Genomic DNA, 14,481 nt, shown 5'->3' with positions numbered 1-14,481 from the left:
TACTTGGTAGAGGTGCTGGATTTGCCAAGCCAGACTAGGTTAAGAGTCACCTCTTGTCCTGCTTCCTTTGTGTTTCCTGCAAGTATTTCAGAGGAAGTTGTAAATTTCACAATGCATCTAATTTTTGTGTAATGCAATGTGGAGGGAAATCCTTTCCCCTCAGGTAGTTACCAGCATGCCCTGGGTAGTATCTAAGAATTGGCAGTCCTAGTGGTTTACCCTACAGATAAACAGAAAATTGTTTCTGAACAACTAGTACCTTACCTGTCTAAATCTTATGTGATTTCCTAATGCAGATTTGATAACACTAAGCAACCAGGCATTCCAAAGACTAAAGGTTGCACTAAGTGGGATTTCCTGCTTGAGTCGCTCTTGCTGTATCACACAGCCCTTCACAATTCCTCATCTTACATGAGCTGTGTACACAGTTCATAGTCTTCTTGCCTTTGTGCTTTCTAAAGTTTACATCACCATCACCTTTTTATTGTTTCTCTTTATGGATTTTAGGATAAAATTAACCACTGGTTGCTGTTCTTGGTATCTTTTTTTTTTTTTGTTTTCCTGAAAATTCTTTGGGTGTGCTGCATGGTTCCTTTTTCTTTCCCTTCCCTTCCTTCCCTTCCCTTCCTTTCCCTTCCCTTCCCTTCCCTTCCCTTCCCTTCCCTTCCCTTCCCTTCCCTTCCCTTCCCTTCCCTTCCCTTCCCTTCCCTTCCCTTCCCTTCCCTTCCCTTCCCTTCCCTTCCCTTCCCTTCCCTTCCCTTCCCTTCCCTTCCCTTCCCTTCCCTTCCCATGGGGCCTCTAACTGGTTGTTCTCTCATAAGGTGTTCACAAGGATAGCTTAAATTATTGGCTTTTTTCAAATTGCAATTAACTCAAAATGTACAGTGAATACATGCATTTGAAACTCTAGTTCAAAGTATTCAACTGGCAGTAACAAAATAAAGTACATGAACATGGTGGAAGTGGGGTGTGAACCCATTTTTCCACAGACTAAAAGGATTCATAGCTATAGTTTCAACTGTTTCTCCAAGCAAGGGATCAGTTTTAAACCTCAGTCCAGCTGCCAGAAAGGGGTAGGAAAGCAGCTCTATCTTCACATGCTGGATGCAGCTGCCACAGAGCTTCTATGCCATTCAACAACTCCCTGTGACTTATGGGTTCAGGGACACACCTGTAGAAAGAAGCTGGAATTAAATCCTTGTGGACAGTCTCTTGGGCTGGATATAACTGGGCATGAGCCTGCAGTGTGCCCTGACAGCCCAAAGGCCAGCAGCATTCTGGGCTGCATCCACGGAGGAGTGGCCAGCAGGTGGAGGGAGGAGATTCTGCCCACTTGGAGCACTGCATAAATCTATGGGGTCCTCGGTGCAGGAAAGATCTTTGACCAGAAACAGTCTTTAGGAAAGAAAGAGAACAAACATAAACACAAGGAGCAAAAAGGATCCATAGATAGCAAGATTTTTATTTTAGAAAGGCTGAGGGAAAGTACATGGTCCTCACATGTAGCTGTAACTGATGAAAAAGTTAACCCATTCTGGAAAAAGAGTAAGAACAAAACGATCAGGTTCCTGGAGGATTTCTTTGCAGTGCATCAAATGCTTTCAAAACAAAACAAAATGTAAAATAGCTAGCCTGAGAACAGTTGTAAGCACTAATGCTATTAATCAACCAAAGTAGAAACCTAACATGAAATTATATTATGGAAATAATTTTTATGAAGATGAACAGGACAGTTTTAGGATAGTGCAAGGACATGCAAGCCTGTCTTTAGGGATCCTGATACAAAACAAGATTTATTCAATGAGAGGCAAACAGTTACTTTCTATAAAAAGCAAGGAAGGCACTTCTACCTCCAGCACAAGTATTAGTAATACTGACAAAATAGAGGAAACTGAGTCATTACAGCTGGTACTGATAGTAGAGGCAAAGGACCTGGGCATATTAGTGCATCACCAATAATAAGCCAGCAAAATTATGAATCTCTGAAAAAAAAAAGGCAAACATTAACAAATGAGCCTCAGGTTGACATGTCTAACAGAGATAGGAAGGTGTTGATATTACTGCCTAATGCACAAGGGGGAATTCACTGGAAATATCACACTTACAGAACCAGCCCCTCTCAAGGAAAATAAATGTAAGGTAGAGCATAGAAAAGGTAGAAGCCATAGAAAAGGAGGGGAGAAGAGAAGGGTTCTTTCACCTAGCAAAATATTGAAAGAGGTGACTGCAATCTACAAGTAGATGTTGAGCAAATACCAGCAACACTATTCAAATATAGGTGACAGGATTGACAGCATAGAACAACTAACCAGGAAGGTTCAGCAATGAATTTCCAATCAAGAAAAAGAATTTAAAATCTTTTGAATCAGTTTATGAAGTGGAGTAAACAATATGGCCTCTGAAAACTACAGAGGATTGGCCCTGGTAGCTCAAGAGACTCCTTTCATTTGGCTGTTCTGTACAAATACTCTGCAGCAATGTTAGGGCAATTGTTAGGGGAAGCAGTAACACAGCATTGTATTGGTTCTAAAGCCAAAAGTTTTTTTGGTTTTTTTTTTAAGAGCAGTTCACAACCTCCTTTTTAGCTCTCAAATTCCCTCTTTTTCCTTTATGCTTCTCTGCTGATAATTCACTGTTTCTACTGTCTCCTCTGCAAAATATCCTTGCTGCCTGTTTGCCTTGTCCCTGCTCCCTGTGCCACACAGCCTGGCTGCTGCGTGCCACTCTCCTGTGCTCATGTGACACGATTCCTGCTGGAGGTGCCAGCTCTAACCCAAATAGGCCTGATGGCATCCAGATTTGTGAGCACCTTCTCTTCCTCTCCCCTTTTCAGTGGGCAGCCTGTACTTTACCTGTTTTCACAAATGTTTACTGTCACATATAAAAAAGCACTGCTATTCTGTAGCAGTCAGTAATGCTGGTTTTGGAGTGCCTCAAACTGCTTTGGGAGTGCTCCTGGACAGATTTTATGGCCTGTTGGCACTTAGGCAGGTGCTATGTTTGGCTGCTAGTGAGGGAGGGCATGCTGTGGCACCAGTGGAACTTTCCGAGGTTCTGGAAGACTCTCTTGATGAGAAGTTGCAGTGAAACCACATGTGCATTAAATGTACCTGGGACCATTCTCTGGCACTTGTGCCATGCCTGTAGGCAGTGGCTCTGGGAATGGTCTGTTCTAGCTCCCAAACTGTGCCTGGGAATTGTTCTGGACAGCAATAGCCAATCTCAGCCAAAGATGTGCCAAGGATCATTTCAACATTTTACCACAGTAGTTGCAGTCCAGAGGTCAGGTTCATTCACTGATATTATTCAGCCTGCTACTGGCTAGAACTACAGAATACATCTGTGGAGGGTGAGCCTGGTTTCTGATGTACATTCATGCCTACAGGGTGACTACAAAGATGTCGCAAGGCACAGGAAGCTCTCTGTACCTAAGTGCCCTAGATCCTTCAGGTGAACGGGATGCTTCTTTAATCCATACTTGTGGCTGATCCTGTCCTTGCTGCTGCAGAACAGTGCTGCTTATCCTCCTCAGACTATTGCTGAGAGGCTGCTTTTGGGTTAGTGAGTGCTGTCTTTTGGTGCAGTAACCCACTCTTGCAGTATTATGAATGCTGTGTTTGATTTTTTTTTTTGCAAACCAAAGTGACTCTCATTCTATCGAAACAATGGCAGGTATGTCTTCTAATTGGCCCTCTCTCAGCATAAATATTGTGGAGGCATAATATACTTAAGACTGTTGCTGTTCAACAATTAGTAATAGCTGAAAAGAGCCTTCTGTTTTGAGAAGGGTTTTTATTCAGGGCTTGCAAATGCTCATGGCCCCTTAGAACACAGTATCAGCATGCAACACTAAGGCTGGAAACACCTTGTTCTGGAATGTTGGCATCTAACTGTAAATCTTCTGTACTTTCCCAGGGATTTCTTGGGGGGGGGGGGGGGGGGGGGGAGGGCAGCTCCTTGCAGCACTGACTTCTACTTCTTTGCAGCACAGCCAACAAACTCCAGTGTTCTCCTTGGCCACCTAACCCACTCTCTTATAGCACTCATCCTTACTGGACACAGCTGTGGCCTATTAAGGGCAGGCCTGTTCCTAATCTTTGGTGATTGATACAGCTGCAACTCCTCAGGGGTGAGACTGCCTTCTGCTCTATTCTTTTACATCCTATCCCCTCACACTGCAGGACTGAAGCATGTCTCTGGATAATTCTGCCCTGTGTTCAAGCATCTTTCCCTCCTTCTGTCCCAGTTCAGTGCCTGGACCTGTAAAAAGCCATTTTGGTTGCTAGATTTGCTTATGAGCTTCAATTCCATTCGGTTTAGATTCTAAAATCTTTCATGGCACACCACGAGCCAGGCTAAGCATCTAGAAAAAGGACTTACATGTATAAGCATGTTTTTTCTGAACATTTAGTTGCTTTTCTCACAGCTCCTAAATGTGGGACCTGGTACAAATATTTGACAAATATATCAGTTCCTTCTGAATCTTTGCTTCATATAAAAACCACTTGATGTCCTGATGCTTACTCTGTTGAGGGTAAAATGCTTATCAAGTACTTTTATATATTCTAGTACATGTGGCATTGTTCTTTGTCATTGATATTACATTTTGATATTACATATTGATATTACATTGATATTACATATTGATATTACATTTCAATCACTTTTCAGCTAATTTACCATCAAATAACAAGAACTTGTTCTTTTGTTCCTGCACCAGTACACTCTGGGCAGTAACCTATTTTACAGTAGTCTGACATGTACTTAACCAACTGAGCAGCACTAGCATCCTCTTCCACTACCAGCTCTCATTGTTAAACCCTTGCCCAGAAGCCACCCAAGTCTGTCCTACCACTTAAGACACATCTTTTCACCCCTCTCCCTTGCTGTGTCCATCCCACAAAGTATGTGTTCTCTTCCCTCTTTCTTTATATAAAGACTCCCTAATTAAGCTTCGCCATGGATGGCCTGTGAAGTAGCTCTGGGACACTGGACCTGCTTCACCAAGAGGCAAGTCTTCCAGCGTCATCTTCTAAGAAGGAACATGATGTTTTGTCAGGAAATTAATGGAACTAACTTCCTGTGTAGTTGTAATGCTTAGTGTAATTATTATGGATATTCTCCTGTAAAATAGCTTCCAATAAAAACATGGCATTGGCATGAGGATGTGATGTTATTTGCTACTTAATAATTAGGCATAGTGAAAGTATCTCACTGGATCTCTGTGTTCAGGTAGGCAACTGAGATAAAGAAAGACTATTGGAAAATGTCCTATTTCCAGGCTACAGTCCTTTTATGGCTACAGTCTGAGTGTCTTCTCTGAGGTCACACAAAAAATCATCCAGGTCTTCTGAATCCCACTCTAGCCATCTACCCACTCTAGCCATCTCCTCTCTCTAGCCACAGGATTATCCTTCCTTACACAAAAAGAGTAAACCCTGGCCTTAAATGAAAACCAAACTGGCCCAATAAGCAAAATGATATGAATACACATCTTCAGAAAGAAGAAGATATGGAGGGTGTTTGTTTTTGCTTTTGCATTTAGCAACTGCTCTGTTTGTGGTTTGAGCAGGAAGTTCTAGGAGGAGCAGGCCTACACGCTGGTTGGCTCTTGCTTGAGTCACTCCATTTTGGTAAGGCTTTATACCACAAAAAGTAATTTGTTATCTCTCCATGAGAACCCTGTGACAGGATTGCATATCACAGAAGGCTGCCAGGTTGTATGGAGTATTGGACCCCATGTCATTGTGGCTTCTGGGGGAAGGGGATGGCTCATTGAGAGATGCATAATCAGTGAGTGGAAGGGCATTGGGTGGGAAGGTGAATTGTATTCAGTATTAAACTCTGACTCAGACTGAGGCTAAAAGGTTTCTGCTGGAAAGATTGTAGGAAATTAAGTGAAGACTGATAATAAAATCTATCTTCCTACCTTATAGGCTGAGCTCTCCCAGTGAGAGGAGGTGGGAGGTGGTTTGGGCAGGCAAGGGGAGAGATGGATGACATGAGCCTACACTGCAAACCACTTCTATTTACCCACAGCCTACTTCATTACAGAGAAGCTGTGCTGGCCAGCAGGGAGAGTGGTTGCAAAGTTTCAAGACAGGTTCCCTGGGCTGTACTGAGGCAAGATGTGAAGCCACTGAGTTACTATCAGGATTACTCTATTCTTAGCATCCCAGCATGTGTTCAGCCCCCACATACCACTATCTAAATATAGTCCCTACTGAAGGACAGATGTTGCCAAGTTGCATCTGACCCCCTCCTCTCTTGCATTCTGTTCCTGAAAGTGGGGCTGAATTCCCCAAGACACCTCAACAATCAGCATGTCCTTTTGTCTGCCTAGGGCTGTACAAGGAAACCTGTACTGTACTCTTACAGCCTGATCTCAGCCCTGGCCTTCCTGGCCTCTCCTAGCACTGACCTTCCTTTCAACACCTCTTCTTATTCCTTTCCTCCTCAATTGTTGCCTTACTCTTTTCTTTTTTTTTTTTTTTTTCTGTCTCAGCTGCCTCTGTCCTTTGTCTGATTGAACGTGATCAATGGGAGAAAGCAGGCAAAGTAATGAAAAAAACATGTTTGTATGTGCATGTACATAGTACTGCAGACACCCAAACCTCTCTGACAAGAGCTCTTTTGTCACTACATATCTCCTGCTGAGAGGGCAGGGAGATGGACAATTTTCTGAGTAAATATGTTCCAGTTTTTCACACTGATTTATATTTCCAGTAGCATAAATCCATAAGACTCTGAAACTAGGATTTCCTAAACCCATCTGAAATCTAACCAGGACATACCTTGATAGGAATATGCCATGGGAGAGTGTGTCTGCTGAGGCATGAAGTGGAAAGTCTAACAGCCAGTTACAAGAGGCTCACAGAGTTTGTGGGGCTTCTCACACAAAAGGAGAGGTCAATCCTCACCAGTATGTGCTAGAAGGTTGGACAGTGCAATCCCCCAGGGCCAGGTCTGGGGCCAAACCTTACCACTTGTCAGAGTCTGTCAGTGCTGCTTCTCATTTGCACAAGAAAGCTCTTCGGGTATGTGTTACAGCAAGCAGAGAGGTTTTCTCTTTGAAATACCACTTTTTCCAACTTTTCCCACCTCTTCAGATCAGCTGTTGGGTGACACCTTCCGAGCTTTCTGCAGCCTAAGCAGAAGCTCCCTGTTAGTGACACTTCATGTGGCTCACTGGGTGCCCAGGAGAGGGCATCTTTTGGACATGGGGAGCAAGTGGCTGATCCTGAGGGCAGCCTGACCTTCAGGATGGGCAGGGAGCCTGGCTTTTGGACTGTGCAGCCACCCTGGCCTGGGGCCTCACAGGCTCAGTGCTGCTCTCGCTGTACTCGAGACGGGCAGGTTATGGGTTGCCATTAAAGTTTCTGCAGCACAGAACTGGCAGTCATGTAAAAACCAGCAGGCTTGTGTTGGTCTCTGTCCAGAGGCTCTGCAGCCTCCAGTACACTGCACCCTGCTGTCATGACTGTGGATTAAGTCCTGTCCTGTCCTTCTTTCTCTGCACAATCCTCTTCTGTGTTTAACCCCTTTGCCTTCCTCCCTGGCAAATGCAGTGGGGTATGGGTTTGGTGTAAAAATGAAGCTGTGGATAGTTCATTTCCTTCTGATAACAGGAGCAAATTCATAAGCTTCCAAGGAGGGTTTATAAATCTGTGGAAGACTGAGCGAGACACATGCTACTTTCAGACTCCATAGGTCTCTTCCTGCACTAGAAGAGACCTGGTCCTGTTTTCCCAGAAAGGAATGGAGACATGGAAAAGTCCCTCCTGGATTGCAGAGCACTGAAATACTAATAGTTGCTTTAGTGCATATACTTTCTGTCAGTCCAGTAAGATTTGAGCACAGACCAAGCCAGACCCAGCATCCTCACTAGCCATGAGAGAAATGCATTGCTTGCTCATGATTGTCAGCCCACGTGGCCTGCTTGAGTCCCACCAGTCTTCTCTGGTATAGAGGTACCTGAAACAGCATCAGGCAGTGTTGGGAGCACAGCCTGGTCCTGCCTGCCTGGGAACCCCAAACAGTTGCCTGCAAAGACTTGCAGTACTAAGGGACTAGAGAATTGCAGGAAATTTACTACTGCTCTTCTGGCTGGTCACCAGCCTCCATCCTTGGTTGCAGTGAGCAGGGAGGAATGCCATGGCATGTGAGGAATGCTCTGAGCACCTGCTGACAGCCTTTAACCCCCAATCCCCTTGCTTTACAACTGGGAGAGATACTCAGTAAGTATGTTCCCATCCAGTGCCAAGCACCAAGTACTTTGCTATGGAGCAGCAGTTGGCCTTTTGGGGAATACTGGGAAAGGCTCCTTTTAACCTCTTTTCAACTTCCTAACTCTTTTCATTAGCTGCTGTGTCAGTAGGCAGCACTGGTGTCTTCTTTACCTTCTCAGTTAACAGCTGCATCTGGATGAAGTATCAGGAAGCAGCATTTGTACTGTAACAGTGGTTCTTCTGCAGTGGTTCATTACAGACCTACACATGCTCATTCCAGGCTTATATTAACAAGGAGGGAGATAAAGGACTAAAATGACAGAGGCTGATGGATGTGGCAGCTGGGATGAGCCAGTCCCTATTTTAAGCATGCAGGCAGGATTTGGGGTCAAGTTGGAAAGGCTACAGAGTGATAAAGTACCAGTGAACACAGAAACAACTTGAAGCATAGCCCTCCTCTTTCCATCTTCTCCTCCAACACCTCTCAGTCCTGCTGACAGGCTGACCTGGGAGGAGTGTTGCTCTTGTCTGCTCAACACAGGCCAGCAGGGTCAAGCCCAAGGCACTCACACACCCCATAGGTGCAGGGAGCCTGAGCCACCAAGACCAGCCAGTCAGGCCATGGGAGCTCCTTAGGGCTCCAGCTCTCTCCTCTCCTGCTCCCCTGCTGCTCCTGCAACAACAGTGACAGGGCAGCAATCCTCCCATATTCCCTTCTCTTTCCTGAAGCTGCCATGAGAGTGTGGGCAAAGTAGCTGTATGATGTTATAGATGAATCTGGTGGCTCAAGCAGCAAGGCTGTGAGATATGGACAAAGGTGCCCTGTTGAGTATTACTGACACAGCCCGTTCACTGCACCCTTTGTTAAACAGCTCTGCACTGATTTGTCTTTCACTTAACTGCAAGATCTGAAGAAATATTGTAGAAGAATCTACAAATAGAGTGTAATAGTACCTTGTTCCTTACTTGCTCGGACCCAGTGATTTTAGATAGCTATTCTTCTATGTGAAAAATGAGTACATTATGGGTGCCAAGCTGTCCTACAAGACTATCCCCATTGCTTGCCTATATGGGAGAGATCAGTGGTTTTTGGCTGAGTGGGCATTTGGTTTGCTTTCTTGCTTGCCCTATCAGAAAGGCTAGGCTGAGTTGGTAAGAAGTTTAACTGATGGATGATGGAATGAAAGGGAGAGTAAACACTTGGTGCATGATGGCCATGAGGGGACAGATCTAGGAGCTTGCCTGGAGACAGTGACTCTGACTCCCTTCTCAGATAAAGCAATGCATATCTTGCACAACTCCTGTTAAGGCTAAAGATTTATTCCAAGTTTACACTTGTGTAACAGGACACCATATAGCCTGATGCAGATGTCCAGAAATACACCGACCAAAGCCATTGGAGCAGGAATGCTTCACACCAGAATATGCCTCAGAACTGCCACCTCTCCCCAGTGTCAACTTCCCTGAGGATGGTACTTGCAGAGGCTCTGCATGAGTCAGGGATCATACCAAGGAAGTACAGTAGAGGCATGCAAAAGGACGCATGGACATGTGCAGGCATAGTCTGTTCCTTCTCTGAAACACAGACTCCCTAACCAACTTAGGAGACAGGGAACAAGAGGAGAAGAGCATGTAGATATTTTTGAATCTTTCATCTGCACTAAAGAACTTGAACAGGGTTGGTGAGCAGGTTAGGCCTATGCTCAGCAGAGTGATTCTTGGAATTAACAGGGATAGAGACCAAAAGGCATAGCCAGGGCTCATCCAACTCCAACCTGTCAGCACAGTGAGTCTTAGAGCTTATTTTATTCTCTGAGAAATGAAGCAATAGAAGGGCCAGCAACTGCACTAAATAGCTGCTATTCTTCCCTTCATCCTTATCCTCTCTCCTGCTTTTTCAGATTCGAAAGAGAAGCAAAGCGTGCCGTGGAGGCCTGTGGGAAAATGATGTTCTGGTATCTATCAATGGGAAGTCATGTGCTGGCCTGTCCCATGCTAATGCCATGCAGATCATCGATTCCTCCAATGGCATGCTCAACATCCGTGTGAAAAGGTAACCTGCTCCCAAGTGCCAGTGCTGTGACAGTGCAGGCAGTAGGGTGCTTTCCTCCAGTACACCAGCTGTCCACACCCAGCAGAAACAAGGCAGGCAGGAAGCCTTTGGTTTCACCATACTGCAAGGTGTACTAGGAGGACTTACCCATGCCCTAACCTGGCTAACATGTTGACATCTCAATGTTTTGTCCTGTCTTACAGTGGGCTGTTGTAGTCCAACAGTCTGTATACTGACTCCTACAAAGATGAGAGGTGTGTGGCTAGGTCCCTTTTTCATGGGAAGAAATATCTAGTTCAGGGGAATACTGGAGATGAAGCTCAAATTTATGGACAAAAAATAGTCCCAGTAATGTTCCTTGTCCTCCCTGTGCTAAGTTAACCCAGTGCGTCAGTGCATGCTGGATGCAGCCCAAGCTATAAATGAGTAATCCTATAAAGGTGAAGGCAGCAAAGCTGGGTGAGGTCCTAGCTAGTCCACACTACTGCCTAAACAGAAGTCACCCTCAGAAAATCAGGCCCTGGTGAAGGAGGCTGGGAGATGTGATCTTCTGCAGTCCTGAAAAGACAGAGAGAGCACTGTGAGCAGTGGGAAGGGACAGCCACGCTGGTTGCTGTCATTCGTAAAGCAGGAGCAGAGGTGGGCAGTGCTCAGAGAAGGAAAGCCTGGAGGATGGAGGATCTTCCCCTTGGTTTCAGAAAAAGTGGTGGTGCCTTCTGATGTGCTCACTCTATACCCTAACTGTGAGTAAGTGGGATGGGTAAGTTCTATACAAGGTGTCCAGAATAGCTCCTGGTCCCCTGCCAAGGCCTTATCTCACACCTTTGGAGCCTATCTGCAGCAAACAGGTGCCTGGGCAATTTTTAATCAGTCAAGATCAGCACACTTTGAATTAACAGTGACAAAGGCAGGCTTCTTGCATCCTCTGGATGGAGCCAACACTGAATGGTTTGGAAATAATGAAATCAGTTGGTTTCATTTGGAGTAGTGGAGAAATCATCAAATGTTGTTTTCTTGATCACATGTCTATTCCTACTTCATCTTTACATTCCCAGAGAAAACACCAATCATTCCTGTTCAGAAAGGAGAGGTAGCTAGCTGGATGACTCTGGAGTGTGTGTATTTCAGAAAAAGAGGGAGAGACATTGACCTGACAGTCAGAACAAGAGAAACTGGCCTACAAGCAGTTATGCTTCTCAGTTACCTGATCAAGTGTTTAAAGAAGAGGAGGGACTGTATTGTTTCACTTGTGGAATGTTGAGGTTGCTCCCCAGTGAGATTTCATAATGGCAAATAGTATTAAAAAATAAACTGCCAGAGAAATTCTCCCACCCTTAGCTTCCAAAAAGTTTGCATTTGACAAAATTAAAATTTTTCATATTTTAGACTTGGGATCCAAGTCATGAGTTGCACAGCTTTACAGAGGCAATGCTGTCTGCCTGGCTTCATGGTATGCATGTTCAGAAGGCAAATACTTAGGACTCCTTTATAGCTCTTATAAGCCCTGGTGAGTCTGACAAGAGAAATAACAAGTTCCCAGCTCCATCTGTGTAGGCTGGAGTCAAACTGCTGTGGAAATCCAGACTCACTCTTGAGGACAGGGAAGATAGACTGGGCTCTTTTTCTGTCAGCTCAGCCAATTCTCCTTCCCTCTGGAAGCCAGTAGCAGGGTTAACTGCCTCAGTCTGTCTGGCACCTACTCCAGTCATCTCTCCAGATGTCTTAGAGGCTTGAAATTGCTATGTCTAAACCAAAGGCAAATGCCACCATGGATTGGGCTGGCCAGCATGACTGCATATGGTTGTCAAAACCCAGGTATTGACAGCTTGTGAAGCAGTCCCACAGTGAGCAGGCTAAATATTAGAGTGATCTCCTACCACCAGATACCATAGTCCTATCCCCAAGGCTTGGGCCTTTATATCCTAAGTATTTGCTATTTACTCCCACGTAGAGATCAGAGCAAACAAATAGCACTGACTTCTTGGGATCCCAGTCTGAACTAAAGCAGTTTGGGGGTGCCAGATCTGCAGATCTGACACAGTCTCAGCTGCAGGAGCAGCTGGAGTGCAGTGATAGCTCAGCACCAGCCGTTCTCTGCTGACAAGCTGAAGGCTGAAGGGTTGGTCTCACTGTCCTGGGGAATGCTTGCTATGCAGGAATTCAGCTCTCCAGGAGAAATGCCTGGGGAGCTGATTAAGCTTGGTAGATTTTTTATGGTTTTAGGGCATTCTGATTTTTGAATGTTTAACACCTGGTTTCCATAGAGCTGTGAAGCAGAAAATGAGAATGAGAGCACATAGCTGATGTCAGGGATAAGTCTGTCCTTGGCATCTACACCTCAGGTGTCTGTACCACCTGAAAAACACCTGTAACACTGACCTATAACACCTGCATGTCCCAGGCCATAGCCGTCTCTCACTCTAGGGTTTCCTTCCAGTTTAACTGCACAAACCAAACCTCACTCACCACTTTTCCTTCTCCGCACAGGATAGTTGGTGGGGACCAGACTGGCCCGTGGCTCCAGCGCTCCCCTTCTCCAGGGCAGCGAGTACTCTCTCCACCATCCGCGCCCAGCCCCTCAGCACAGTCACTCAGCTCTGAAGCAGCAGGAGCCCCAGCCACCACTCAGCCCTCGCAGCCATGGAGGTCACAGAGGCACCTGGAGAGCCTCACGTCCCCACCGGACAGCGAGGCCTACTATGGTGAGACCGACAGCGACGCTGACAACGTGGCGCAGGAGAAGCAGCGCCGTGCTCGCAGGAGGAGCCCGCGCTCCCCGCCGGACAGCACCAGCGGCAGGACGGACGCGCCTCAGGACGAGGTGTCCCTGTCCGAGCAGAGCGGCTACGAGAGCATGCCCGAGGCTGCGGCGCAGGGGGGAGCCGAGCCCGCCAGCTCCGGCGGGGTGGCCAAGAGGGAGATTGTGTGCCTGCCTGGCAGCCGCACGGACACTCCGTTCTCGGACAGCGAGGGACAGCTGCGGCCGCCGTCAGCAGAGGGGCGGGAGCCTTCCCCAGAGGCCATGCTCCTGCCGCACGCCACCAAGGCCATCCGAGCGGAGCGCCACCTCATCCCCATGGTGGGGCCGGTGGAACACCCGATTGATGAAGACCTGACCACCACCTATACAGAGAAAGCCAAGCAGGCCAGTAAGTCCCCTAAACTGCCATTCACCCATGCCTTTTCCTTGTGCTGGATGCTCCTTCCAAAAGCCTGATTCCTGCAAATGCCAGGTGGGTTAGCTCCTCTGGCTTACAAAGGAGTCAAATCAGCCCTGCAGAGACCAGGGCTTCCTGCTGCAGCTTTGGCCCTGGGGTATTCCTCACCCAAGGCATCCTAAGAAATAGATAAGGTAAAGAGTCTGGAGTCAGGGGTCTGGGAGTCACTCACAGAGGCTGCAGCCATTCAACCAGATGTGCTCTAGTACTTCTATGTGCTGGAAAAAGGATGGATGTCACTGGTTTCTTCAACACTTTGGGCTAAGAAGACTCGGGTGACATGATGGTGTCAGGAAATATCTTGGAGGTTAAATTTCCCTGACTTTCCAGAGATCTTACGGCAGCTGAGTTTGCCCCTTAGCTACCTGTGTGTTAAGCACAACACTTATTTCAAGAGGCCCCCAAGGAGCCTTCTGTTCACTTCAGCTCTCCATGGACACACAGGCATGCAGTATTGCCCAATTACGGATGATGAGAGATCATTTGTAGACAGCATAGCTGCAAAAGAGTCTTGTCAGAAACAGATTTATTTCTCTCACCCTGTCCAGCGCAGGGAGGGACTCTTGTACATCAACTTTCCCTTCAGGCACTCACTCCAGCAAGGATGCTCATGTCTGTCTGGCAGCAGCTGGTGAGCTCAGGTAGAATTTATTATTTTTTAGGTGTTGGCAGTGGAGGGTTGCCAGCAAGGACAGGCAGGAGTCAGTAAATTAGCTTGAAACACTTCCTTGTAGTGCCATCCCTGATAGTCAGGACCTTTCCATGTGGAATAAAGTACTGCAAAATGTAGTGTAGTATATGGGTGAGGACCTGAAGTGACCTTGATTGTGAGTATCTTTCCTGATTTCTGCTACACATAGAGTATTTCAAGCACAAATATGAGGGCACAACAAAGTGTTATCAGATTTTGCAGTTGTGATCTATCTAGTTGTATTAAAAACAAGGTAAGCATAAATTTATCTTCATATATGTACCTCAGTGT

General features: G+C 46.2%; 1 protein-coding gene across 2 annotated transcripts in view; it reads left to right on the top strand.

The window, feature by feature from the left end:
* The window catches only part of SYNPO2L (synaptopodin 2 like), a 35,766-nt gene that overhangs the window by 2,256 nt on the left and 19,029 nt on the right, over positions 1-14,481 (top strand). For both annotated transcript variants that reach the window (XM_063163765.1, XM_063163766.1), the window contains exons 2-3: positions 10,130-10,281; positions 12,769-13,430. In XM_063163765.1, coding sequence (XP_063019835.1) covers positions 10,130-10,281; positions 12,769-13,430 — 814 coding nt within the window. The remainder of the gene's footprint in view (positions 1-10,129; positions 10,282-12,768; positions 13,431-14,481) is intronic.

This window comes from Melospiza melodia, chromosome 9 (assembly GCF_035770615.1).
Source record: "Melospiza melodia melodia isolate bMelMel2 chromosome 9, bMelMel2.pri, whole genome shotgun sequence".
NCBI lineage: Eukaryota > Metazoa > Chordata > Aves > Passeriformes > Passerellidae > Melospiza > Melospiza melodia.
This window is presented reverse-complemented; position numbering and strand designations above follow the sequence as displayed.